The sequence below is a fragment of the Balaenoptera physalus genome, assembly GCF_965194825.1.
Source record: "Balaenoptera physalus genome assembly, chromosome: 3".
Classification (NCBI taxonomy): Eukaryota; Metazoa; Chordata; class Mammalia; order Artiodactyla; family Balaenopteridae; genus Balaenoptera; species Balaenoptera physalus.
Window position 1 is genome coordinate 13730121 of NC_138890.1, and position 26634 is coordinate 13756754.

A 26634-nucleotide genomic window follows, 5' to 3' on the forward strand; every position below is an offset into this window, starting at 1 on the left:
CTGAGCCTGCGCTCTAGAGACCGCAAGACACAACTACTGAAGCCCGTGCACCTAGAGCCCACGCTCCGCAACAAGAGAAGCCACCGCAATGAGAAGCCCACGGACTGCAACAAGAGTAGCCCCCGCTCACCACAACTAGAGAAAAGCCCGAGTGCAGCAACGAAGACCCAATGCAGCCAAAAATAAATAAATAAATAAATATATAAAATAAAGTATATATGGCACACAAATGTTCATAGCAGCATTATTCACAGTAGCCAAAAGGTGGAAACAACCCAAATATCCATTAACTGATAAAAGAATAAACAAAATGTGATATATATACATATATGAACATTATTCAGCCATAAATATTATACTGAGTGAAAGAAGCTAGACACAAAAGGACACATACTGTAGGATTCCACTTGTACAAAATGTCAAGACTAGGCAAATCCACAGAGATGGGAAGTAGATTAACAGTTGTCAGGGCATGGAGTGGGGATGGAGGAATGGAGAGTGATTGCTTAATGAGTATGGGATTTTCTTTGGGGTGATGAAAATGATAGGGGTGATGGTTGAACAACACTGGGAATGTACTAAATGACACTAAATTGAAGACTTTTAAATGTTTACAATGGTGAATTTCATATTATGTGAAGTTTTACAACATAAAAAATATATGTTGCATATTTTCATTTGTGTAGAAGTGGGGGGAAATCAATATATGCATGTTTGATTGAATGAATATGAAACATCTTTTGAAGGACATGTAAGAAATTTTAGATGTCTCGGAGAAGTGCCCTGGGTGCTGGAAGACAGGAGTGAGACATTTTTCTGAATAACTAGCTTCAGGAGTGGCTCTACCCTGGTTGCCATCCTTAGGTCTCCTCCAGGTGGACCCTCGAAGACCTCCACTCTAACAGTGCAGAGACCCAGCAGAAAGAGGGTTCCCTTGGTCCTATTGGTCCATCAAAATCGCAAGCAGTCTCATTGGTCTGCCTGGGTCCATGTCCACCCCTGGACCAATTAGGGTTGCCCAGAAAGATGAGCCACAGCACTCATTGCCCAGTGGCGTCAGCCCCTCTGACTCACAGAATGAGAGGAGGGAAACTTACATACCCGAGGCAAAATCAGGATGCTGGAACCCATGGAAGGGAGAAAGGATGTCAGCAGGGAAAAGGTGGGATGAAAGAAATCTCATGCACTCATCTCCAGAAAAATGCCCCTACCATTCCTCTAGTCAAGGAAGCTAAGGCACAGCTGGATCCCAAGGCAGTCTAACCAAGGGACTGGACCCTGGCTTCAGATGAGTGGTTGGAATCTCTAGGAGTTCTGTCCCATCTGTCATTGAAGCATGAGCAGTTAAATCGACCATCCCACTTCTACAACCATATCAGACGTTTACACTTTTTTTTTCTCTTCTCCCTTTCTTTGTATGCCCGAAACTTTCAATACTCCTCGGCCCACACTCTCCCTACCCTGACCTCCACACCCACCCCAGGGAAAATTTGCAGCTTCTCTGCCTTCCTGATGCAGGAACTCAACACCCAGTTTCACACACTTCATTCCCAGGGGACTGAGAGGAATCACTGGATTGGTTAGTGACCCAATTAGGACAAGGCTGAGAAGGGCCAGACCCATGGGAGGTGGCTCAAGGGACAGAGTGAGGGAAAGATGATGGGGGGGAAGGGAGGGGAGAGAGATTAGGGAGAGGGAATGGTCCTGAGGAATGAGAGGAGACGCTTCCCAACCAAATCGTCACCAAGCACCCACAGCTGAAAAACATTTTGTCCACCAAAGTGCATTTTTGAAGTAACTACCCACGAGCTGTCTCATTTTCTCATTCATAAAAAAAAAAAATTTATTGAGCCCCTGCTGTACACTTTGCACTCACTGGGACCTTAGAACAGCCTTGATACAGAGGAGGAAATAGGATCAGGGGTTTTGTCACTTGGTCATAGAGGCAGGATTCGAACCCAGGCATACCTGGTTCCAAAACCCACAGATGGGTTTCCTGGAGATGGATGTGACAATATGGAGGGCTCCAGGAGGGACCCCAGTGCCACTCCAGGCAAGACCTCGAAACTGGGGTCTCCAAAAGCTGGGGTGGCCTTGTTCATGGACAGTCTCTCTGAGCTGGCTATTAACACTGGGGAGTTTGGGTCCTGACTTCTTAGCACAAATTGCCCTTTAGAACCTGGCTGGAGCTCAGAGAGGATTTTGAGGTTTAAAGACAATTCAACCTCTCCTGGATCTCTAAGAAGGAAAATGTGGGTGGAGGGAAGTTAGAAAAGGAGAGAGGAACTCAGTGAGAAGGGGGATGTGGTCTCAGAGAGGAAGCGGAAGCCTAGTGCTTGCATAGCACAAAGGGTAGGGGCACGCCAGAGCCTCAGTTTGTTCACCTGGGTGCTGCAAGGGTGTCTCGTGCACAGCTGTTGTCTGGGATATAGTTAGCGTGCAAAGGGAGGATATCCAGCAGCTCCAGAAGTCCACCTGGGTCTGAGATGCTGCCTGGAGCTGGGCCCATCTGGTGAAGGGGCAGCCATTAAGCCCTATGGGGCACAGTTCGGGCCCATGGTAAGAAGTTCCTGAGAACTGGGAAGTCAGTTGTCCTGGGGACGACGTTGACAGTCTCTATGGTGACAGTTTGGAGGGGCGGGCCCTACCAACAAGGGAAAGCCTAGGGGGACAGGTGTTCTGTTACCTCAGACACCGGAGTGTAGTCTCCATGGCAACAGCTGGGGGGGGGGTCCAAGCCGCTTGGGGGAGGAGCTTGGAGGGTAGCGAGGAGCTGAGGCGCCCTGCAGAAGGGAGCAGGCTGTTTCCATGGTGAGAGCTGGAGAACCGAATGTTGGGTCACTCTCAGGACAGTTAGGGGAGAGGGTGGTTTCCATGGCTGTTGGTCAGGGTGAGGACAGTGGGAGTGAAGTTGTAGGTCTCTGGGGTGAAGGTGGGTGAGATAGGAAACGTGCGGTGTCCATGGTTACAGCTGGAGGAGGGAGGCACTAACTCCGTGGGTGTGACTGATGAAGGAAGGGCTGTGTGACTCTAGGTGACAGGTAGAAGCTGGGCTGGTCGCCTTGGTAACAATGGGAAGTGGGGCAGCTTCTCTCCATAGTGAATGACATAGATTTTATGGGTCTCTGGGCCTGGGAGATGGTCTCTTAGGTGACAGCCAGGAAAGGGCCCGTCAGGTGAAGACGGATTTGCTCCCTCAGAGAGATACCTAAGGGATGGGCCACGGCTGCCAGTAATGCGAGCCAGCTGGGGCGTGTCAATCTGTCTTAACAGTGACAGACAAGGGTGGTCTCCCCTGAAACTGGAGGGGTGGAGCTGTTCTCCACAGTTACCTGGGGACACGGCCTGTTACTATGGAAACTGGGGGACTCGTGGGAGAAGGGGGGAGAATGGGAGTAACCAAACTCCAGGTCACCCTAGAGGAGAGGACAGGAGCCCACAGTCTTCATGTGACCACGGTGGCATGGTCAACTGACGAACTCTGAGGTTTCTGGTTTCTCTACAGGTGATAGGGAGGAGAGTTCAGTGTCCGGGTGACCTTAGGGGACCAGTCTTCAGTCTCCAGGGAGATGCATAGGACGTTTGCCCAGTCTCCAGATAATCCCGGGGGTCCAGCCTCCAGGCGACCTTGGGGGTAGTTCCAGAAGACCTCACGAGATGTTTCCAGTGTTCAGGAGACCTCGGGTTCTGTTGGTCTCCAGTGGTTCTCAGAGGGTGTGCCCTGTCTCCTGGAGAAAGTTGGGAGAGGAGAGGAATCCACTGTCCAGGAGAGGCGGGGCTTGGTCGATTTCCAGGGGACTCCAGGGGACTTGGCTCCCCGGACTGGCCAGACTCTGGGGACCTCAGAGGGTGTGGCCAGGGTTTAAGGACCGCAGGAAGCCTGGTCAACTTGCAGGGCACCGCAGGGTGCATGGCCAGTCTCCAGGGGTGTGGTCCATCTCCAAGTAGCCGTAGGGCACTCGGCCAGCCGCCAAGCGCCCCAGCGGTCCACGGCCCGGGCCTAGACGCGCAGCGGGGTCCAGGCGGCGGGGTCTCGCGCGCCTCCAGCCCACCCGCCGCCTCCGGCCCAGCCCCAGCCCCAGCCACCAGGTGCCGGGTCCGGTGCACCAGGCGCGCGGTAGCAGTAGACGCCGAAGAGGCGGCGCGTGGCGTCAGGAAAGCCGAGGTTGCGCACACCTGGCCGGCGGCCGCCGCAGCGCGCGCGCGGGTTCACGATGGGGTAGCGTGCGCTTCCGTCCGCCAGCCAGCCTGCGGTGCAGCGGTCCAGCAGCTGCAGCTTCCACGCGGCGAACAACTGCCCCACCTTGGCCACAGCCGCTCCGCGCGCCGCGCACGCGCGCGCTGCTCCCGCGAAGGGCACCGGCCGCAGCGGCTTCAGGAAGAACACGCGCCCTGCCGTGGGGTGGGGAGGAGTGGTTAGGGCCGCTCTTGGGACCCGGCTTCCTCGGGATTCAGGACACCCTCCCGCTTGCAGCCTAGGACCTCAGCCTCAGGGCTCAGAAACACCCCCTCCCCTGCACCCCGGGACCACAGCCTCGGCTAGAGCAGTGCTGGTGCCAGGAGATGTTTGATTGCCGTGCCTAGGCAGTACTAGGGACGGGATCTCCTGGTTCGGACCCCCGAGGGCGGGTGTGGAGAGGATGAACAGGGAGAGAGACCTGGGCGGAGTGGGAAAGAGTCTGAGAGGGTACCTGTGTGGGGGTGGGGTCTCATACGCGGGGCGGGGCCCGGGCCAGCGGAGGGCAGGACCTTCCTCCCAGGGGTGGAGCCTACGCACCCGGGAGGTTGGATGTGAAGCAGAAGGCGTCGTAGAGTTCCTCGGCGTTCTGGCGGTAGCCGTAGTTGCGCACAGCCCCCGAGGCTCCGCCGCCAGCCCCGGCGCTCCCGGCCCCGCCCAGGCCGCCGCAGGGCTCCCGGGGCTGGCTCACCGGGTACTGCACGGAGCCGTCGCGCAGCCAACCCGCGTTGCACCAATCCAGGCCGTCGCGCCAGGCCGCGTGCAGCTGCTCAGCCGACGCCAAGATGCCGTCCTGTTCAGCGCACGCGCGTTGCGCCTCCGTGAAGGTCAGCTTGTAGCGGCCTCCACGCGGGTGGTAAGGGAAGACTACGCCTGAGAGGATACACGAGGGTCAGCTCGGACCCCCCAACTCTCACCCACCTACCTGACATCTGTGGTGCCGTGTGACTCTTCCACCTAGACCTTTCAGGCCATCCCTCACTATGGCCTCAGAGCTGACCATGCCTTTCCCCAGTTCACACCCCTCATACCTTTGCCTTAAGCTTGGGATTCACTTGACCCTCCCCCTTGACATACTTAATCATGTCCACCTCCTTTCCACCACTGGAGGCCTTTGTTCATGTTCTTTCCACCTTTCCACCTGTCGAACTACTATTCATCCTTCAAAACCCAGCTCCCACAACCCTCCATTTCAGTTCTACGTGCTTCTGACATTCTTCCAGCATCGGGACCTTCCTTCTTGTCAAATCCTGAGCCCACAAAACTGACTCCCTCACACTGGGAGCCCACGAAAGTTTGACCCTGGGCAAAGACCTCTTTGATCTCCAGCATTGTCCAGGACAATTCCCATTGGTTTCCCTTCTACCTTCAGTTCTTATAGCTCGTCCCTCATCGGAATCACAGTCATCTCAGCTCACTAGCGCTCTGTGTGTCTGTGTTTGTGGGGTGGACCTTGGGGGTGCAGGTGCAGATGCTTCTCTCAGCAGATGCAGGAAGGATCAAACAGGAGCCAGAGAAAAGAGCTGGAGCCTGACAGACTAGATTTCCAGTCCTGGCTCTGCCACTCACTGGTATGTGCCCTAGTCAAGGCTCTAACCTCTCTGAGCCAGTTGCTCCTCTGTGAGTAATACCATCTCCCTCAGGGTTTTTGGGAAAATTAAATGAAAGCTCAGAGAGCTCTTCAACCAAGCTCCTGGCACATAGAAAACACCCAATAAAGGAGAGCTGCTTCTATTATTGTTGTTGTTATTCGCTATTGTTGGGAAGTTCAGCGAGTGAGGGCTCTGAAATCTCTCTAGCATCTTCTGAGGTGGAGTGAAGAAGGCAAACCACATGGGAGGGAAATCTTCAGATAGAAACCCTACTTCCCAGCTCCACAGTCAGCCAATCAGAGCATGCCATCTCCCAGGCGCAGTGATTGGCCCATGGATAGGCAAATGACTCAAGCTGGGCCAATGAAGGACAACTCTGGGACTCTAGCTAGCACTCCTAGGAAATCAATTGCCAAGCTGGGAGGGTGGAAGCCTGGCACTACTTTTTGGTTCCATCAGGGGAAACTTGTCCAAGGAAAGCCCACCCAGGGAAACAGAGCTGAAGGAAGGATTTCTGACATGATGTGAATGCCTGGATCTCACTGTGCTTGGATCCTACCAAAGGGTTTCCCAATGTCTTCACTATTGACATTTTGGACTGGATTATTCTGTGCTGTGGGGAGACTGTCCTGTGTGTTGTGGGCTGTTTACAGCATCCCTGGTCTCTACCCACTATATCACCACAACCTACTTCTAGATATTGCCAATATCCCCAGGTAGCAAAATCACCCCAGATCAGAACCATTATCCTACCCCACCAAGCCGCTGAATTCCTTCAGGCCAGCTTGATTTGGTTTCTGTCCTTTGCAATACCCTCCTCTCTTCTCCCTGAGAAATGAGCCTCATCCTGCCCACAGGCTAGTCACCTTCCAGGTCCAGCTTGACCATGCCAGTGTCATCCTCCAGCTCGTTGGTGACCTCGCACTCATAGCGCCCATAATCCTGCAGCGTGACGTTTCGGAGAACCAGGGAGGCATCCCCGGGCCCATCGCCCTGCAGCTCAGCCCGCCCGCGGTAGCTGCCAAACGCCCGGTGCTGGGCACCCAGCGCCACGAAGACATCGGCAAAGGCCAGCGGGTCCACCACCTTGGTCCACTTGAGGCGGACGCTGTCGTGGCCGTGGGCGGCTGCTTCGTAGTGGTAGCGGCAGGGCAAGACGATGGTGCCACCCCGGTGGCTGACCACCTGTCCCGGCGCTGTCTGCACCACCACGGAGCCCGACTCCCCTTCTATGGGCAACCAAAGAGGGTTAAGAAGAGGTTCTAGGGGCGGGGCAGGGGAACCTGGGGAGGGGGACCCAGGGAAAGGGATGTGGGAAGAAAACTTGGGTGAGGATCAGGAGATCAGAAGGGTAAAGGGGCTCCGTAAGGGGACTAGGGAGGGGGCGGGGACTGTGGCCATCAGGACCGCCCAGCACCCTCCGTCCTCCCCGCTCCATGCACCCTGGTGATCCTACTTGGCCACGGCTTCTGCGGGGCAAGATCCGCTTCCACGGCCCTGACTCACCCAGCACGTGCACGACCTTCTTCCGGCCGTGCTCCGCTTCCGCGGCGCCGGTGAGCAGCAGGACTCCGCATGCAGCTGCCCAGAGTGCCCCGCGACCGAGGGCCGCCGGAGCACACACCTGGTGGCACGGAGCGCTCAGTCCAGCCTCCTGGCCTTTGCCTTTCAGAAGACTCACTCTCTGGCCTTCCTTTCCCGCGGCGAGGACTTCTTACATGCCCAGGTCCCCAGCCCAGCCAGGATCCCGGAGGACCCCCCCCAAGGAGAAGGCTAGCAGACCCTCCCACCCACCCCCACTCTCCCAGGATCTCACACACTTGCCCTCGGGCAAAGCCCACGCCCCTGGACTCACTCTCCCTTAGTTCTGCACAGGCAACCCACCTGACCCCCTGACCCCAACACCAGAGCCTCGGAGCCCCGCGCCCTTCTCTCTCTCTCTCTTTTCTGGCCCAGGCCGAGGATTGGGGAGGAGGGGGGAGGAGCAGAGGAGCTGGAGCGGCGGCAGCGGCAAGGTTATCCGCGCGCCAGGAGACTGCAGCAAACCCGTGCAGGTGGGGGTGGCAGGGCGAGCGGGTGGTAGAGGCAGAGCGGGGGAGACGCACAGAAAGAGGGCGAGGACAGGGAAAGAGACTGAGACAGAGAGAAAGGCAGGGAGAGATGGAGACAGAAGGAAAGTGTCACAGACAGAGGAAGGAAAGATGGAGAGGGACAGAGATACAAAGGGGGAGAGAGAAGAGAGTGCCAGAGGGACACACGGAGAAGAGTAAGGAAAGATGGAGAGAGACAGAGGTAGAGAGGGAGAGACTGAAAGAGAGAAAGGAGAGAGAGCAAGAGGGAAAGAGACACAGAGAAGAGGGAGACATGGGGGTAGGGAGAGACAGAGACTCAGAGAGAGGGAGAGAAAAGGGACCCAAAAAAAAAAAAAAAAAAGAGGGAGAGAAAAGTAGGGAGAGACATAGAATAAGAAAAGGAGAAGCAGAGAGGGAGAGAGTGGGAGGGAAAGAGATACAAGGTGAGAGACAGAGAGAGATGGGAGAGATGAGACGGAGAGAGGGACTGAAGAGAGAAACACTGCGGGATGTAGATCAGAGACACAGAGACAGAATCCCAGAGAAGGACCTACCGAACCCATAGCCCCACTCACCATCCTGCCGGTGCGGCCCCCGACCAGCGGCCCCTATGTGCCGGGACTGCGCTCCCCGCACACCCAGGAAGGACTGGGCAGGTCCCTGCAGGCGGCGCAATCCCGGCGTCTGCCTGCAAGGGGAGGAGGGAGGTGGACGAGGGGGGGCGTTAAAGGGGACGTGGTGGCGCCTGCTGGGGGAGAGGTGATGATGGGCACAGTTGGAGGAAGGACTGCCCTGAACAGTGAGTTCAGAGCCAGGTCCCAGCCTCCCTGCTGGCTGACCTTGGGCCACCGGAGGAAACTTTCTGGGTCTCAGTTTAACTCTCTTTAAAATGGAGGAAGTGGGGCTTCCCTGGTGGCGCAGTGGTTGAGAGTCTGCCTGCCGATGCGGAGGACACGGGTTCGAGCCCTGGTCTGGGAGGATCCCACATGCCGCAGAGCAACTGGGCCCGTGAGCCACAACTGCTGAGCCTGCGCGTCTGGAGCCTGTGCTCCGCAACAAGCGAGGCCGCGATAGTGAGAGGCCCGCGCACCGCGATGAAGAGTGGCCCCCGCTTGCCGCAACTAGAGGAAGCCCTCGCACAGAAACGAAGACCCAACACAGCCAAAAATAAATAAATAAATTAAAAAAAAAAAAAAAATGGAGGAAGTGGGGGGCCTGATGATGCCCTGCGTGGGCAGGGGGCTGAGTAACCTGGGAAAGGGGCTTGGCTTGCACGTCTCAGTTTTCCCATCTGTCACTGGGTGACCATCAAAGCGTCCTGGGCCCCGGCAGCCAAAGGGTGCTCACTCTGTGGGATGCGGGCCCTACAACAATCACACGCTCTGCAGAGGGACTCTGTCCCTCACTCTATGCCTCAGTTTCCACATCTGAGATATGGAGTGCTGGGTCTTTCGTGAAGATCTAATGGCTAGACATAGGTGCCTAATAAGTGTTGGTAAGGGCAGGGAGCCGGCGGATCAACCCCCTGACCCAGAGTGGTCTGGGCAGGAGTTACCCCTGAACCTGGACCTTCACTCAAGTTCAAAAATCAAACCAGGAGGCAATGAGCCCTTCTCCCAACTTCTTGGCTGCCTCCCCAGCTTCAGTTTCCCCCAAATATAAGCCAGTCAGACAGCAGAGGCAGGGTTATGGGCTCTGTGGTTGAAGGGGCTGGGGCTCGTTGCCTAACTCAGCTGCATCCAGGAGGCATGACTTCGGACCAGGACATTCATCTCCCGCAGGCTCAGTTTCCCCATCTGGAATATGCGGTGAGACCCAGCATGTAGCATGTGAGGTTAGCCATTGGCCTGGTATATGGTAGGTGCTTAATAACTGTGCCACACTGTTAGTTATTAGAATTTATTGGTGGAGCTTAGACTTTGGACCCTTCTCTCCTGATTGTGCCCTCGGGCAGGTCTCTGGTCCTCTTTGAGCCTCGGTTTTCCCTACCTGGAAGATGGGGCTGGGCACACCAACCAGAGGTAGACTTCTGCTGTCCGGCACCCCCAGCTCCTGATGGTTATGCTGGCAGTGATGAGTGGGCCCTCGTGGGTTTGGAGGAGGGGGTCCCTTGCCCCTGCCCCCTGAAACACTCAGAGCAACATTTTATGCATCAAAAGGAATTTTACTGAAAGGATCCATGGGGGGATGATGGATAAATTCCGGGAGGGTGCCAGTGTGGAGTTTGGGTGAGGTGACAGCTGAGCATGGCCGTGGCCTTCTCTGCTGGAACACCTGGACCTTGGGCCCCCCCATCCCACCCTGAAATCACCATAGCCAGGACAGAAGGCACCCAAAGACACACCTCCTGCCTCTAAAAAACCCAACCCACCCTTCCAGGGGCAGGGCCAGCTGGGTATGTAAACAGGATCTTGGGGAGTCCCATGGCCCCCTCAGTGCTGCTTCTTATGGTGGGCTGGGGGGCCAGGAAGCGGGCGTAGGAAGAAGGCAGGGCTCCACAGGCAGCGGTAGGCCAGCAAGTGGGGCCCCAGAGCATACAGTACGTTGCACACGAAGAAGCTGGCCCAGGCATCCTCAGGCACACGGTAGGTGAAGGGCGTGCGCAGGTGCATGGAAGCACCCATGTGTGAGAACTGTGCCTGGTGGCCAAAAAGGGAGGATGGATGTCACAGACCAGGAGAGAACAAGTCCCAGCATCACCAGCATCCCACCCTGCGGAGCTCAAAATGTCCCCATCCCTATCTCGCTGGCTCTGCTGACCTACCTGTCTCCCCTCTTCAATCCATCTGTCTCTAAATATCCCTGTCCTCACATGTCCTGTCTATCCTCATCCATCTATCTGTAAGCCTCTCCCCAGCTGCCTAACCAGAACGATCTTCACTCTGTCTGCTGGACCCTGCACCCTATTTCTCTGCCCTGAGTCCAGCTCCTCCTCCTGGTCTTCCCCACCCCAGGCAGCCTTGATACAAATCCTCTCAATTCTACCCCTAATCGATAAAATAATAATATATCTAATGGATGTTCCCCTGGTCCCACTGCCCTGGCCAGGGGCCCAGCCTTTATCACTTCCCATCAGAAACCCAGAAACATGCCCCCAGCTCTGACTGGGCCCTCCACCGCTCAAACACCTTCTACAGCTCCCCATTGTTCTCAGCGCAAGCCCCCAAGCCCAGAGTTCAAAGCCCTTAGCATCTAGCTGTCAATTTATCTTGTCTCTGCCTTTACCCACGTTATGGGTCTCTAAATCACTGTCCCCCTCTGTGCATTTCCTTATGCTGTTCCCATTCCTGGAATGCCCTTCCCTGCCTGAAGAACTCATACCCATACTTCAAAGCCTATGCCCCCGGGGGGGTGTGTGATGAATTGGGAGATTGGGATTGACATATATACACTAATATGTATAAAATGGATAACTGGGACTTCCCTGGTGGCACAGTGGTTGAGAATCTGCCTGCCAATGCAGGGGACGCAGGTTCGAACCCTGGTCCGGGAAGATCCCACATGCCGTGGAGCAACTAAGCCCTTGCACTACAACCACTGAGCCTGTGCTCTAGAGCCCGTGAGCCACAACTACTGAGCCCGCGTGCTGCAACTACTGAAGCCCGCGTGCCTAGAGCCTGTGTTCTGCAACAAGAGAAGCCACCACAGTAAGAAGCCTGCGTAACTCAACAAAGAGTAGCCCCCGCTAGCTGCAACTAGAGAAAGTCCACGTGCAGCAACGAAGACCCAACGCGGCCAAAAATAAATAAATAAAATTAATAAATTTATTAAAAAAAAAAAAGGATAACTAATAAGAACCTGCTGTATAAAATAATAAATAAAATAAAATTCAAAAATTCAAAAAAAAGTAATATCTTTCCAGAGCTCAAAAAAAAGAAACATTTATTTGGAAAAAAAAGAAATGGAAAATTACAAAAAGAGTAAGTGGAAAAACTACTGAAAATGGTTTGGCAAGGTGGGTTAGACAGAGTACATTTTGTGGTTTGGCAGGGTCACATTTTCTTGAGCAAAGACTCAGCATGAGGGCTGGGGTCATCTTTATTGACACAAACTACAACCTAGTTCAGGTGGAAGTCAAATTGAAGTTTGGTCAACTCTCTTAGCACAGTGTTAACCAAGCCCTTTTTTCTGTATAGGGGTTTAGAGTTCAGAAACCTCATGAAGCCCAAAACATTCCTTCATGTAAATTTTCTTTGCTTCAGAAATTCTCAACAGTCCTAACTGGCTTGCTACCTAAAACTATGCAAAAAGTAAAATCTATGTTTAAAAGGAGTAAAGATATTTTCTACACAAAGCCTTGAATATGCTTGAATTACTATTCTCTCTTAATAATAACCCTTTATAATTAGATAGTAATAAACAAAATAAAAACAGAGAGTAGGATGATAGCTGGGGCTCAGCAAGATCAGTCCAGTCCTTCTGGTTTACAATGTTAGAAGATTTCCCTCCTCCTGAAATAAGGTTTCCAATTTCTTGAACTTGTCAAGTCAGATACTTCCAAATTCTTTAATACCTTGGATACTGAGTATCATTGAGTATCATAAGGAGAAACATATAATTTTCAGATTCTTCCTTCACATCACATAGAAAAATAAATTACAGATGGAATAAAGAGCCAAATATTGCGTGTAAGAATTTTTAAAGCCTATGCATGAGAAAGCAAAAATATCTCCAAAGCTTGACTTTAAATATTGGTAGTCAGAGCCTTCGGACTCAGAACACAGCTTCCAAAGCAAAATATAGAGAAGAAAGAAACCAAGTTAAGAGTAGTTCTTCTGCCTTTAAAGAGCTGGGTGGAAATGAGACAGTCTTAGCAATTTTGATAGATGGCTGAGATTTTTACAGCACTCTTCTGTACAACAAAATTATTTTTGACAGTCATCGTTAATGAAACAACTAATAATAATAACAATGATAATAATATCCAGAAGAGAAATAGACAATAAGTATTTTCTTTTATTGTACTTTGAATATACAATCATGCCGCAACAAAGTAAAAAATAAATAGTAAAGTACAATAGAGAAAAAAAAAAAAAGCCTATGCCCCCTTTTCTAAGAACTCTGCCCCCTCTGGAATCCCTCTCAGACTCTACCTCCCTCTATTCAGTTCTAACCTCATGGGTTTGGGGTGTCTGTGTCTGGCTCTTTCTCCCCCACACTAGGGAATCCTGGGGTACTGAGCTGGGGGTGGAGCCTGTCAGGGGCCGAGTATCACCCTGCTCAGGGTGAGCACAAAAGCAATTAATGAGCAGGCAGAAACTTTCTTCCCTATGCACTGGCCCACCCCACCCCGTTCCACCCCACCTCACCTGGCCAATGGCTCCAGCAAATACCAAGGTCCAGTCAGGCAGCCAGGAGCAGCCAGGAAAGATGAGGGCATAGATGGCCAGGCCATAGAAGGGCAGCACGTAGAACATATTCACCAGCATCTGGGGGGCACACAGCTGATGGATTGAGCGGCTGCCCCAGTTGGGTCTCCTGATACCCCTCAGGTGGTGGCCCCAAGGAGAATCTGGCCAACCTCAGACCCCACCCAGGACTGGGGGTCTCTGCACATCCTACCCTGTGCAAATTGCTTCTTTATTTCCCTTGGGTTTCCCCACCCATCCCACTCCCACACACTGAGCCCACCCACCTTACTCCAGAAGTAGCATGTGACCCTGGCCTGGCCAATCAGAACACCCCAGCCCCCTGGCCATAAAAATCAGCTATGAGCATGTGATTTAAACTTGGCCAATCAGAGCCTGCCTAAGACTTATACTTAAGCTGAGGAATTAAGGGCTCACACTCCTCTGTGGTGGCTAAGTAGAAAGAATGGAAGCCTAGAGCTACCCAAGGCTGTCTCTGCCATACCACAATGGCACTACCTGGGAGTGGAGCACATGCAAAGAAAACACAGTCTAGAGACAGAGCTATCCTTGAGCTCCTGGATCCAGCCATACCTGAAGAGAATATCTGTACTTTTTTGGTAGGACAATAAATTCCATTTGTGCTTCCACCTGTTTGACTTGTGTTTTTGACACCTGCTTCAAAGGGGCCCAGCAGATCCCTAACCACGGCAGGATTGTGGCGCTCTCCTCCCATCTGCCCTCTCACCTGCACCTTCGGATAGGCCACGGGGTCCCGCAGGTATGGCTCATACTGATAGATGTAGACAAAGCAGGCATCCATGGGGCAGTCAAGCACCACCTGGGGCCCACAGACAAACCAACAGCCTCAAACATCCCTCCCAGAGGAAGCCTTCCCCGGCCTCCCAGGAGGGGCCCATACCCCTTGCTCTGGCCTGCCCCAGCTTTGGTTCTCTCCTCTGGCTGAGAATCCACAGATATGTGAGCTGGAGAGAAGGCTACAGGGAATGGGGCTTTGTGATGTAACACTCAGGTTAGACTCGATGAACTTCCCTGGATGATCAGATGGGAGAGCAGTGGCCTTTTTGCACTGGATAATGAAGATAAAGGAGGGAGGGATGGGCTGGGGACGGGGAGTTGGAGGCAGGTAGGCTGGCCAGTGCAGACTCACCAGGCCCCGAAAGAAGGTGAAGAATGCAGCAAAGATGAGGTAGATGATGAGGGCCAGGTCAACTGGGCGCTGCAGAAGGCCCTTTCTTTGCTCCTCCTCCACCTGCCCCATGAGAAACAGCATGAGAAGTCTGGTATCCAACAGGCACTCAATGAAGGCTCATCCCTTCTTCCCTAATGATCAAGGAGATCTTTCCAAGGAGATAATGTCTTTGACCAGAAGCAACTCAAATGGGGGACATTCAGGCATTTGGCACAAGGCCTATCTGGGGGCAAGGGACTCACCATGTTGGGAGTGCAGCAGCTTGGTGCCTGGGTCTGGTTGAAGACCCTCAAGCCAGCCCAGCAGGGGACCAGCAAGTAGGGGATGGTGAAGAAAAAGGAAGGCCTGATCTCTGAGTTGTATTTGCCTGCCATGGTAGGAGAGACAGGGTGTCATGCAGCGAGGATCTCCCAGGCCCGGCCGGATCCTTTAGCTGGGCCATGTCAGAGCCCCTGGCTGGAAGTTGTGATTCACAAATGCCATCCTAGCTCAGCCCTAACACGTCTGACTCCCCAGTGCCCATAAGATGATGTCCATGCTCCTCAGCCTGGCCTGCCTCAATTTACCTTCTGGACACGGCTCGTACACTTCAGCTATTCTTAGCTCCCCCTAGAAACACCCTGGATATTCCTCTTGCACAGCCATCCCCACATCCCTGGCTGCCTTCTCTGCTCCGCCTCCTAAGACCTACCTACAAAGGTTTCACTCTGCCCTCTGGATCCACCTTAAAATTCCCTTCTGGTGTCAAGAGCATTCTGGGCCAAGTCCCTGGGGTCAGGAACCGCTAGCTGGGGAGGAAATGGAATGCGCTTCCGCACCTCCAAGAGGAAAATGGGGGAGTGGTGGGGAAAGGCTGCTGGCTTAGGCTCTGAATGGAGAGGCACGTGGTGGGGAGGAGGGTGCCCTCTGCAGACATTGGAGAGGGTATGGAGGATCCACTGGGAACTTCCAGACACAGGGCAGTGACCCAGCCCAGGGAGACAGGATTCCTCAGAGCCAAGTCCTTACCAAGGATGTTTCCTGGGAGGAACACCAGGATGCTCATGACGAAGGATCCCAGCCAGTAGAGTCCAAGGTTCCGGTACCTCTTCCTGGGCAGGGGATGGAGGGGTGACCAGTAGATCCCTGTCCCCCAGTCTCAGAGCCCCCGACAGGGTCCAGAGACCAATCTGGGATCCCCAGCTCTGGATCCCTTCAGTGTCACCCAGGACAGAAGGGACAACAGGAAGTTGAATGAGGGAATGAACAGTCAAATCCTCTGTCCAAGGACAGTAGTGTCTGCCCAGGCACAGGGTGGTAGAGAAGAGAACCGACCATCACTGACACCTGTGATATTCCCTGGATCCTTCTCCTGGCCACTCCTGTCTAGAGCCCTAGAGAGGCTTCCTGATATCCCCTACAGATACTTCTGGCTTCATCCTGACCTGGGACCTCCCACCTAAGGACTCGACCTCCTTCCCAGGGTCCAGGTGCCACCCTGCCCACCCCACGCACCTTTTACGGATGGCACCAGCCATGGCCAGGTAGAGGAGGTAGTGAACAATGCCATCCCAGTAGCAGATGAAGACCCCGTGTGCCGTGCGCAGGTACGGCTCACCCTGCAGGGGCAGGTGCAGGGCTCAGACAGGCAGTAGGGCTGCGGGCATCCCAGACCGCTCCCTTACATACCTCCTTGGTGTAGAACGCCATGAAGCTCCCCATGTAGCCATCTTCCTGGAGAGCGATAAGGAGGTCCACCACGGAGGTGAAGGAGAAGACTGCGAACACTACGGGGAGAGTAGGCGGGGCATGGGCAGGGTGTGGGCGGGGCACAGACCAGGTGTGGGCGGAGCTTGAGACTGCAGGTCGGTGACCAGCCACCCAGTTTCCGGGCAAAGCCTCTGCACAAACCTGCTCCCAGGCCCCACCCCGCAAGTCACATGACCCACAGCCCGCCTCAGAGGGAGGCACAGTCCCTGCCTTTAGGGGTCCCCAGGCTGATGGGAAAGGCACTGTCCCTGCACTCAGGAGTCCCAAGTCAGAAGGGGGAGTCCCCTTGAGGTTCCCCAGTCAGTAGGGGCTCTCCAGTCTCTAAGGTTCTCCAGTCTGATGAAGGCCCTTCAAGGGCTGCCAGTCTGATGGAGGAGGCCCTTGCCCAGACAGTTCTCTTCCCTAAGACCCTCCCACCAACTCACCAGCATAGAGTGGGTCATAGTAGATGTCACTTCGGGACAAGCTGTATATAGCCAAGAAGAGCAGACCCAGGATCAGGGCGCTCATCCACACCACCCCCAGGGGGCTGTGGAGAGGAAAACCAAGTCAGGGAGGCCAGGCCCATTCTGAGGTCCTGCCCCACCCTAGGGCAAGAGCAGACTCCAGGAAGCTCCAGGTGAGGAGGCTGAAGCATCTGTCCGTCCAGGAAAGCCATTCCCTGAAACTCCCCTTTCCTAGCACCAGGCTCTCGCCCCAGCTGTTTCCCTCTTCTGGAAACTCCTTCCAAAAGTCTTCTTTCCACTTGGCAAACTCCTACTCATCCTTCATGGCCCATCTACATTGCTCCTTCTCCAGGGAAGCCCTCCCTGACTCCTCAGAAAGGATCATTGCCTGACTTGGGCCAGGCACAGAGAGAGCATCTGTCAACACTTCTGACTATATGATTTATCCAGTCACTTGCTGATGTGTGTGACAGTTTGCTTGCTCTGTCATTCAACAGCTCCAAGACCCTCTGTGGCCAGTCCCAGTGCCCACACCTGCCAGAGGGTCTCTAGTGCTCAGCTCTGTACACCTCATGGTCTGAAGCTCCTGACTCCTCAGGTAAAGTCCAAATATTTCCATCAACTCCACCCCACCCCTGCCCTGATCTGTTCCCATCAACCTGATAAGGCAGGTCAACCAGCTGCAGAGATAATAGAAGCCAGGTCTCTGGGCAGCCTCCAACTCTTGGCAAACCAAGGCCAAGGGTGGGAGGGTGGGAGACATATCCAAGGTCACACATTCCCCCCCACACTCTCTCCAGGCCCTGACCTTCTCCTGAACCCCTCTAACCCCTAGGATCCCCATTCCCAGCCCCATCTAACCAACATGACAATTATAGCAATCACATGAGACCACACCAGCATCTTGGCACACAATTTGTAATCCCTAACTGTAACTATGGGATGAGCTCTAGAATTATGTTCATTACACAGTGAAGAAACTGAGGGTCCTGGGGCAACCTGGCTCACTCAGGGTCCAGGGGGATGGAGCCAGTAATTTGTACCCAAGGAGCCAACTCCACAGTCAAGACTCCCTCTACCCCATGTCTTGGGTTGTGCTGGGTTTGGGAGTGTGAGGGGCTTGTGGTTGCCTGGTACCCAGTAGCTGGATCCACAGGGTTGAGGCCTAGGGTTAGGAGATAGGGACAGGGGAGGTCGAGGTATGTAGGGGAAACTGAGGCTAGGGACAGGGTGGGCCAGCCCTGAAGAGAAGAAAAGTCCCAGGCCTGAGACAGGCAATGGAGGGACAGGCTGGTAGGGGTGGCGCAGCAGAGCGTGTGTGTGGCAAGAGCCGGGTCACTGGGGCATTATCTGGGGCAATACTTTGACCCTTGGGGACTCTGGAGCCTGTGCTGGGCACATGCCTGGGAAAACACCAGAAACCCTCCAAAACCCTGCCTTGTTAGGGGCCCTGCTTCTCAAAGTTCCTCCTCCCCAGGCCCCAAACGTCCCAGGAGCGACCCCAGCTCCAGCACACAGCTCCGGGCCTGCTGGAAGGCGATTTCCGGTTGGAGGTGGGGGGGCTTCTTCTTACCCAGCCCCTGTCCTCGCGGGCCGGAGCGGCGCGGGGCCGCTGGGCTCGTGGGAGCCCGCGCATCCTCCATCCCGCCCCCTCCACACCCCAGCCCAGCCCCGCAGACCCCGAGGAGGCCGCCCTGGCCCCTCCCCGCACGCACTACGAGAGCGCCGAGACGTGGTTGAGCGCGTAGGACAACGGGAGAGCGCCCAGCGACAGAACTGCGACCTTGCCCGCCAGCGGCGGGATGTCCATAGCGGCGGTGCCGGGACCCCGGCTTGGTTTCTGCGCGGCGGTGGCTCTGGGCGCGGAGTTGCCAGGGACCCAGCCCGGCTCGGCCCCGCCTTGCGCAAAGGTCGCCCCCGCGCTGTGACTGCCCTTCGAGCTCCCGCTGTGACTGCCCTGCGAGGCCCCTCCCTCTCGCAGTGGCCCCTCCCCGCCTTGATAGCCTTGCCGGACTCTGCGCTGTCCCCAGTGGCAGTCCCCGTCGCCCAACCGGTTTCCCTCTCTACTAATGCTAGAACACGATGCCTCACGATGCTTCCGCTTCTGCGTCCTGGAGGCCACTTCAGTCTAAGGGAATTCGTTCCCCGGGCCTCGTTCTGCACTTCTTTCTTCACCCTAAGTCACAGGCATCCTAGCCTCAACCTCGACCCCAAAGGGGGACCCTTTTAACTCTCCACATTCCGCAGACCTCCCTCCAGCCCAGGATCAAGTGGGCATTGCATGTGCGCACTGACAGAGGAACCTCATCCGCTTGGGTGCAGAGTTCCCTTTAAGTGCCCTTGGATTTGAGTTTTCATGCGGTGGCCACAGACAAATTTAAACATGTGTCCAGGTGTGAAGTTTTAACTGGTCCCGGGGGCCAACTCAAGGCAGACGGTCAGGGCCCAGGGTTGGGGACACCTTGGACTCCGTGATTCTCTGCTGTGTTCCTTCCGTGTAGCCTGAACCCCTGCTCATGTGGGCGAGGTCCAAAGGGTGGCTGAGATGATAAAGCGGGGATGGAGTCAGTTTGGTGAGGAGTTTGGTAATGGTGCTCCTGGCAGGAAGAAATAGCTCAGGCTTGGGGATGAGCAGCAGAAAGGAGGCACTGAAGGCTGGGGTTGGTGGTGGGGTCATGGAGCAAGGTGGGGTGGGCTTGGGAGCATTCTGAACAGCCTGGAGGAGGCTGGGCTCCATTCGGGGTCATATGCAAGGGGGCAGGGCTGGACCAGGGAGGGGGTTGCAGGGTGGAGAATTAGGAGGCAGCTTTGTGTCAACCCCTCCAGCGAGCCTCGGATTCTTGCCCACGTGGTACTTGTGGGTGCAGGAAACAGGGTGAGCGGTGCCCACCTGTTTCCTGCCCTAGGGGGCCCAGTTTTTTTTTTTCCTGGCTGTGCCATATGGCTTGCGGGATCTTAGTTCCTTGACCAGGGATTGAACCAGGGCCACAGCACTGGACCACCAGGGAATCCCCTGGGGGGAAATTCTAACCCTCACATCCCCACAACTCCCACCCGGGCCCAGCCAGGGCCCCTTCTCCATGGGGCAGTTGGGTCCCATCTCTGAGCCTGGGTGACAAGATGATCTGGTCACTGACCTGAGAGCCTCCTTCCCCAGGTGCCTGTTGCTCATGCATGAAGCTCAGGTTTCTCTGGGCTGATCTGAATCTCCAGCCTCATTTCTTGATTTTTCTCAATTCTTGTGGTGCCAATACCCTACATGCCTCTCTCCTATCTGCAAGATGGACCCTCTCATATTCCCTCACCCCTTAAAGCAGGCCCCAATGTCCCCTCCTCCAGGGAGGTCTCCCTGCCACTCCAGCCCCACTTCTCCCCCTGGAGGGCCAGCAGTATCTGGTGCAGCTCTGTCTACGGGGCTGGCCTTGCACACTGTACCTGGCAGATACCTGCACACTCACACAGCATTTGGAAGCCTCCTCTTCCAACTGTCCCCCTGGCTGGGGCTAGAGTCCGTGGTCTGAGTCTGGCAAGCCTTCTGGTCACTGAGAATTAAATGGAGGGGTGACCTTGACTTAGGTGTTTGGGACCGAGGCCCAGGGTCCCCATCACTGGAACCTCTGGCTGCCCAGACCTATACCCTTGTGCTCAGGACTCTGGTCCCCCAGGGCAGGCTCCACCTCACCCCCTTGCCCTACCCTGGGTACAGCGTCCATGGTGGGGAAACAGGGTAGTACATGTCATGCCAGCCAGGGGTTTGCTGCTGAGACTTCCAGACCCTGAACTCCCTCACTGAGACACTCCCCAGGCCACCTCCACCATAGGTCCCACTTCCTCTTTATGGCATTTATCAGTCTCAGATTGTTAGGGGTTAATGGCCACAGCCCCAGTAGACTGTGGGTGCCCAGGGGCAAATCCCATGCATGTGGCTCACAGTCAGTGCTGTTGGCTGAATGACTGTGTGAACTGCAGGCTGGCCCAGGAGCCTGACGCCAGCTTGGGTCCTCAGACCCCATGAGCTCACAGGGGTTGAGCAGAACCTACTGGGTACGTGTATGTGGCAGGGGGATGAGAGGTAGGGGCTCCTCAGTTTGCCAGGCTCTGATACTCCAAGCACGGCTCACAGATTTCCGAGACCCTGCCCAAGCTGCTCACTCAGCAGCTGCAGTTGCACAAGATCCCCAGTGTGTGGTTTCTGCACAAGTGTGAGGCACAGGCTCTGGAGATGTGGCAAGCTCTCCTTGGTCTGGGCTACCCAATAGCCTCCCCTCCTCCAGGAGGCGTGTGATGTCTTAGTACAGTGTATCCATCCATGAAGCTGTCCCCCAAAGGCACGAGCCCTAGGGACTCGTGTGTCCACTATACCTGTAGGACCCAGGGCAGCTAGGGTAGCTTGGGCTGCAGCCATCGCTAGCGAGGTTTGTTGTGCGTGTGTGTGTGTGGGGCCCTGTCAATGCCACGTGTCAAGAGAGGTTGAGGGGCACAGGTATGCCCTGGGTCCACCTGCCTTGTGGGTCTGAGGGAGGAATGGGCCCTGCCTGGAGACCCCTCCCCAGCCTCCTTCTGCAGTGCAGGGCTAGGCTAGGAGGGGAGTCCCTGATGCCTCTGGCCCAGGTGCAGCCAGGTCTTGGCCAGCTGGCCGACCCTCCCCTCTCCAAAGCTCCTCCCCTCAACTCCAACCCAGGCCGATGGGGGACCCCATAAGCAGACAGAAGGTCCAGGTGGTCTCCAGGATTCCTTGGCGCTGCGCAGCCTTCAGAGCAGCGTCCTGCCCCCACCGGTCCAGCCTGGCCCTGCTAAGGAACAGGAGGGCTTTCTGGTGATGGCAAGACCAGGCTGCCACGGCAGGCAAGCACTGGGATTTTAATACACAGCACGACACTCGCAAGAATGGGAAGGGCAGGCAGAAAAGCAGGCCGGAACATTCCACAGTCCAGGAATGGTCGGTCTTTTGGAAAGTACATTTGTGCATTTTTCCAGAATACTCAGTAGTAAGGCCGTCTGGGGTTGTTCTGTGGGAAGCAAGAAAGATAAAAGGGGAGGTGGTTATGCTGTGCTAAAGGGAGCTAGCAGTTCCTCCCGTCTAGAACCTAGCGGGGGCAGCTAGCTCACATCCTCTAGAAGGGAGGGCAGGCTTTGGGGAGGCGAGGCAGGCTCGAACAAGGTGGAGAGGTGGGGTGGGTCTGCTGGAGAGCCTAGCTGGACTACGGAAGGAGGGACACTTCTGTGACCAGCACCACCACCCGCCTACAGCGGAGGAACTGTGGCGGCCCGGCCACAAGCAATATAGGGGGATAGGGACACACGCACCAGGGGGTTGGGCCGGAAGCGGTAGGCCAGCATCATCCTCTTGCGGAAGGCCTCGTACTCGTCATCTTCCTTGGAGAGCTCGGCTGGCCGGTCAATGCCAAAGCCAGCACCATCTACCGTGGTGGTCCCCCTGCATTGGGGCAACGGGTGGTGTGAGCCGGGGAGCAGGCTGGTGCCAGCAAGAGGCGGGGTGAGGGACCTGAGCTTGGGGCAGGGAGGCCTCACCCGCCCTGGCTGGGCTCAGCAGCAGCACCCCAATGCAGCTCAATGTGGGGGCTATGCTGGGCTGGGTGACATCTGTCTGGGACACTCCTGGCACTGTGGGAAGATGGAGAGCCCAAGACGGCCCAGCCACCAGAGTCCATATCCCTGACTCCCAGCACAGTGATAGGGCTGGACCCAGGCCCTGGGCCTATGTCTCCGTGTGGGACTTTTCCTCTCCCCCCTCCCCCCTGGCATTGGAGGCCACACTCACTTATTGACTGGGTTCTTGATGCCCTGGCCTTCTGAGCCCAGGCCATCGCCCTCCTTCCAGCCCATCTTCATCAGCATCTGGTAGCCGATGTTCTCTATTGTCAGCTTGAACTCCTTGTACTCTGAGTAGTCAGGTTCACGGCCCTCCTGCAGGGGGAGGAGATAGCCGTCATCCACCAGGGCTGCAGCCATCCCTAGTCCCAGCTCTGGCCTGAAACCCCACCCCCCACATGGCCTCATTGGCCGCTGGGACCACCTGCCCACCTGCCTCCCCACCACTAGGTCAGACTCCTCGAGAAGAGATCAAGCTGCCCCTTCTCAGAGGCCCCAGGGCCAGAAGCAGTACTGAGCTCCCTGGTGGCCAAGTCAAAGAGGGCAAGGTGACAGGTCACACAGGCCTTGTCCACCATGAGAAAGATTAATGGTTCATCAGTGAAGAAAAATCCCATGTTCCAAGAGCCATCTGTTACACAGAGTGCTAAAAGAGTGCTGTGGTCACATGAGGTGACCATCTCATTGGTGAGATTATGTGGTACAAAGCAGTTTTACAAAAACCCTCAAAAGACTATGTGGAATGTTCTATGTCAGCCCTCTCCTCTTGAGCATGAGGGCAGCATGGGAAGAACAACTTCACTCTGGAGAGCCCAACACATGGGGGCGTCTGCCTGAGAAATGCTTTGCCTGTGAACTGCATTTAATTGGCTCCACTGGAAGCAGAATTTCCCTAAAGCCCCAGGAAATGTTTCTAAAGCGGCAGCCAAGATGCTATTTTCTAATTCCCTACGCAGATGGCACCTGTCATAAGCAGGTGCCACCCGTGGCAAGAGGGCCCTACTCCTCCTGTGAGCGAGGGGGCCCCTGAGGCCATCACAGATGCCTGCCACATGAGGAGGCTGCAGGAGGGGCTGGGACACTGCGCAGGCCGCCTGCTACACAGGCTCACAGCCGGGGCTGGTGCCTGGGGCCCCTCCCAGCCTACCTTCAGGGCCTTGAAGGTCTCCATGAACTTCTCCAGCTCATCGGGTGGCAGAAAGTCTCCGATGAAGTGTTTGCCCCGGCCCATCTTCGTCAGCTGCTCCGCCCATTCTGCCCAGAGATGGGGTAAAGGTGAGAGGAGGAAGGAGGGTGTGGCAGCCCCACAGCAGAAGTGTGAGTCTCGGGGGGGAGTCTGGGGCCGTGGGGAACGAGGCAGCTGGTTGAGACCTCGAGCCCTGCTCTCCCACGCAGCCCTCGTGTTCCGTGTTCAAACGCCAGTGAACACTCAGAGGACCATCCTTTTACCACTGAAGAAACAGGCACAGAGGCCAAGTCTCTTGCCCAAGGCCTTACAGGCTGGATAGGTGGCTTAAGACCCCAATGTGGTGTCTCCAGGCACTTCCTGGGCCGGTGAGTGGGCTTCCTGAGCCCACAGCACCCTGAAGAAAAGGGCACCCCCCCACCCCGCCCCTGTGACTCGCTCCTCGGCCCACCCCGAGTCTTGTCCATCTCCATGCGCCGCAGCTGGTGCTCCCAGGTGCCCAGCTCGCTGTCCACCTCCTCGTCGCTGTCGTAACCATGCTGGTGCTGCTGCAGTGCCTTCTCCCACAGCAGCTGCATGTCCTGCATCGCTCGCTTGTGCTGCATGATCATGTCGTACATCTGCTGCATCTGTGGGCGGCACACGCCAGTGAGGAAGGCCGTGCACCGTACGTGCAGGAAGCTAGCCCCCTCGCCTCCCCTGTGCATGTTGGGCACCCCTTTTCCCCCCTCCCTGGAGCAGGCACAAGAGCAGGGCTCAGAGCAAGTGTTCAGGAAGGCACTGAGTCCTGTGTCAGGACATGCCTTGGGTCCCCTGAATCTCTACTTTGAGCAGGGAGGACCTCTCTCTGTTTCACCCAGAGCCCGGCCTGGAATCTGGAATATCCTGGGCACCATCACTGTGGACCAAATGAGGGCAACGTGGGCTCCTGACCACTGGGAGGGTCGAGGGTCATGTGATGGGGCCGCCAGCCTGGAGGAGGTGGCTCAGGTAAGCTGTCCCAGCTGTCCATATCCTGGCCACAGAGCTCCTTGCTGAGCCAGCCCTCACTCCCAAACTGCCCAACACCAACTGAACAGCTGTCACATTGTTCAGGGCACCCAGCGCCAGACAGGCTTATCCTGTACTGAGTGCTGCAGGGAACGGTAAGGAAAACTTAAATGGAGACTCTCCAGTCAGGACCAGCCCACGAGCGCAGTGGGAAGTAGCTGTGGAGCATCAGCTGAGAAGGCTGCCCAGGCAGCATAAGAAGGCCTGGGCTCTGGGCCCAACTGTGGGCTTGGGAGGGCCCTCAGGGGGTGGCTTGCCATTGATGGGGGACCCACCTGCCCAAGAGCCTCTCCCCTGACTGTGGGGTTCACCTGGCACAGGGAGGCTCAGAAAGAATACACCGTGACCACTGCACCACAGGGCAGGGTGGGAGACGATACTCCACCAGCCCCTTGGAGCCTGCCTGCCCTGCCCCCCAGGGCCTTACCTCCTGCTGCTCCTTCAGCTGCTTCTTCTGGGCGTCCGAAAGCTCTGTGACACCCACCAGACCCACGGGCTTCCCCTTCTCGTAGCCTAGACCCTTGAGGTCCTGAACTAGAAACAAGACACAGGCTGGTCAGCAACAGACACGTGGGCTTAGCCATGCATCTGTGTCCCAGGCAGAGTCCATGTGTTGACGACACCTGAGGCACTTGGCCCATGTGGCAGGACACTGAAGTCGGAACAGTTAGCACGCATGTCACTTGATGACCTCAGGGGGCTTTGCTCCGCTCTATCGTGTGTACTCAGTTCCATCCCCAAATGACTGCTCCAGGCAGGCTCTATGACTCCACACTGCAAATGCTGACACCAAAACTCAAGAGGTCTGGGGCCTCACTCAAGGTCACACAGCTAATGGGTGACAAGGCAGGGAATCTGCAAAGCCAGAGATGCTTGAACACAGGCTCTTGGAAGTAAGCCCTACGGTGAACAGATACCTTATGTAGACACACAGGTTTGGAGTCTGGCATAAGACTCAGCTGCGTGGTTCTGTTAGCTCCTTCTGGGGAAGCAGCCAACCATCTTTAAAGCAACTGACATTTAAGCTGGCATCACCTTTGGAGCTTGGCTGGAGCCTGCAACGCTAACTCACATCAAGATGCTGCAATGGCCCCATCTGGGTGGTGGAAACAACCACCCCTCAGGTGGTGGCTTCCTGGGGAAGAAGCCAGGCAGAAAGGGGTGCAGAGGCCCCTCTGGGAGGATGGAAAGAGCCAGGTCTTCCCAGCTCAACGGGACCGGGTCGTTGCCTGCAAGAACCACCCGCAGGTGCTCCTGGGCCCTAAGACTGCACACCAATCCCTCCTCGGTCTATGGGGGCTCTGATAGATGTTGGAGAGCCCCATGGAGAGAGCAAGGGAGCCAAGGTCTGAGCAGCCTGCTGTGTGCCTGGATCACACCCACAGTCCCTTTCCTCCTTGGGCGACTTCACCAGTGAGCAGGCAGGTGGGGGCTGCCCACGCTCCCCTGGGGACAATGTGGGCCAGTGGGGCTTGAATCTGAACCTGAGACTTCAGAGCCTGTACCTGTCCCCTAGAATATGAAGGACCTGGGAGCTGGGGCTGGACCTTGCGGACACGATCTCAGAGGTGGGGTGTGCATGCGTCAGAAGAGCCCTCACATCTGAGCGCCCTCCTTTACAGTGGGCACCAGGTTTGGCACTTGAGCAGCAATCCGACCCTAGGCACCCTCAACCCTGGGTAGAGGTGCTATCTAGAGCCCCAGGGAGTACCACACTTCTCAGTCAGTAGCTTTTCTCTTTGGCCAAGGGAGGCATTCAGCCAGAGACCACTCTCAGAGCTGGGCGGGCAGGGCCAACAGGCCAGGCCAGCCCTGTGACCTGGGTGAGACGCCTTCCCCCTCAGCCCATCCTTGTGTGGCAAATGTGGGTTTTGGCGCCAGGGCATACATGACTCTTCTTTGTGCCTGTGTGTCCAGCTCCAGTGAAGTCAGGGGTGAGGGAGGTTGAGAGGGTTCTGCCCATGGTGCAGGCTGCGTGGTGAGGGAGTCAGACGGCATGAGACGGCCAATTATCAGTCACCAACATCATCTGCAAAATGTGATGACAACAGACCCCCAACCTTATGGGTTTGTGGTAGAAAATGAGAAATGAGGCCACACGTTGGCTGTCCCTGAAACTGCTGTCAAG

The 26634-nt window shown here is 55.8% G+C and overlaps 3 protein-coding genes across 5 annotated transcripts in view; all 3 read right to left on the minus strand.

The window, feature by feature from the left end:
- Positions 1-463: 463 nt before the first annotated feature.
- On the minus strand, positions 464-8796 carry HAPLN4 (hyaluronan and proteoglycan link protein 4). Its single transcript, XM_082456256.1, has 5 exons — positions 8477-8796; positions 7336-7453; positions 6696-7058; positions 4778-5110; positions 464-4392 (listed from the first exon to the last, which is right to left on the minus strand). Exons 1-5 carry the CDS (start codon positions 8477-8479, stop codon positions 4001-4003), a joined length of 1209 nt encoding a protein of 402 aa, XP_082312382.1. The 5' UTR covers positions 8480-8796; the 3' UTR covers positions 464-4000.
- Positions 8797-10044: 1248 nt separating this feature from the next.
- TM6SF2 (transmembrane 6 superfamily member 2) lies at positions 10045-18609 on the minus strand. Its single transcript, XM_082456753.1, has 10 exons — positions 18373-18609; positions 16637-16740; positions 16131-16228; positions 15957-16060; positions 15471-15553; positions 14705-14829; positions 14421-14522; positions 13998-14090; positions 13211-13330; positions 10045-10540 (listed from the first exon to the last, which is right to left on the minus strand). The coding sequence occupies exons 1-10, from the start codon at positions 18465-18467 to the stop codon at positions 10334-10336; spliced, it is 1131 nt and encodes a 376-aa protein (XP_082312879.1). The 5' UTR covers positions 18468-18609; the 3' UTR covers positions 10045-10333.
- A 2858-nt stretch (positions 18610-21467) lies between these two features.
- Positions 21468-26634, minus strand: part of SUGP1 (SURP and G-patch domain containing 1) — a 29368-nt gene continuing 24201 nt past the window's right edge. For all 3 annotated transcript variants that reach the window (XM_082457692.1, XM_082457694.1, XM_082457693.1), the window contains 6 exons: positions 24934-25040; positions 23908-24085; positions 23418-23524; positions 22440-22585; positions 21965-22094; positions 21468-21666 (listed from right to left, as the gene is read on the minus strand). In XM_082457692.1, coding sequence (XP_082313818.1) covers positions 21640-21666; positions 21965-22094; positions 22440-22585; positions 23418-23524; positions 23908-24085; positions 24934-25040 — 695 coding nt within the window. In that variant the 3' untranslated portion in view covers positions 21468-21639. The remainder of the gene's footprint in view (positions 21667-21964; positions 22095-22439; positions 22586-23417; positions 23525-23907; positions 24086-24933; positions 25041-26634) is intronic.

Coding starts and splice junctions, on each gene's coding strand:
- HAPLN4 (XM_082456256.1), bottom strand. Junction 5,111..6,695: donor GGTCAAGCTGGACCTGGAAG/GTGACTAGCCTG, acceptor GTATCCTCTCAG/GCGTAGTCTTCCCTTACCAC. Junction 4,393..4,777: donor CTTCACATCCAACCTCCCGG/GTGCGTAGGCTC, acceptor ACCCCACGGCAG/GGCGCGTGTTCTTCCTGAAG.
- TM6SF2 (XM_082456753.1), bottom strand. CDS start 18,467: ATGGACATCCCGCCGCTGGCGGGCAAGGTCGCAGTTCTGTCGCTGGGC. Junction 16,229..16,636: donor CTATGACCCACTCTATGCTG/GTGAGTTGGTGG, acceptor CTCTCCCCGTAG/TGTTCGCAGTCTTCTCCTTC. Junction 14,091..14,420: donor TCACCTTCTTTCGGGGCCTG/GTGAGTCTGCAC, acceptor TGTGGGCCCCAG/GTGGTGCTTGACTGCCCCAT.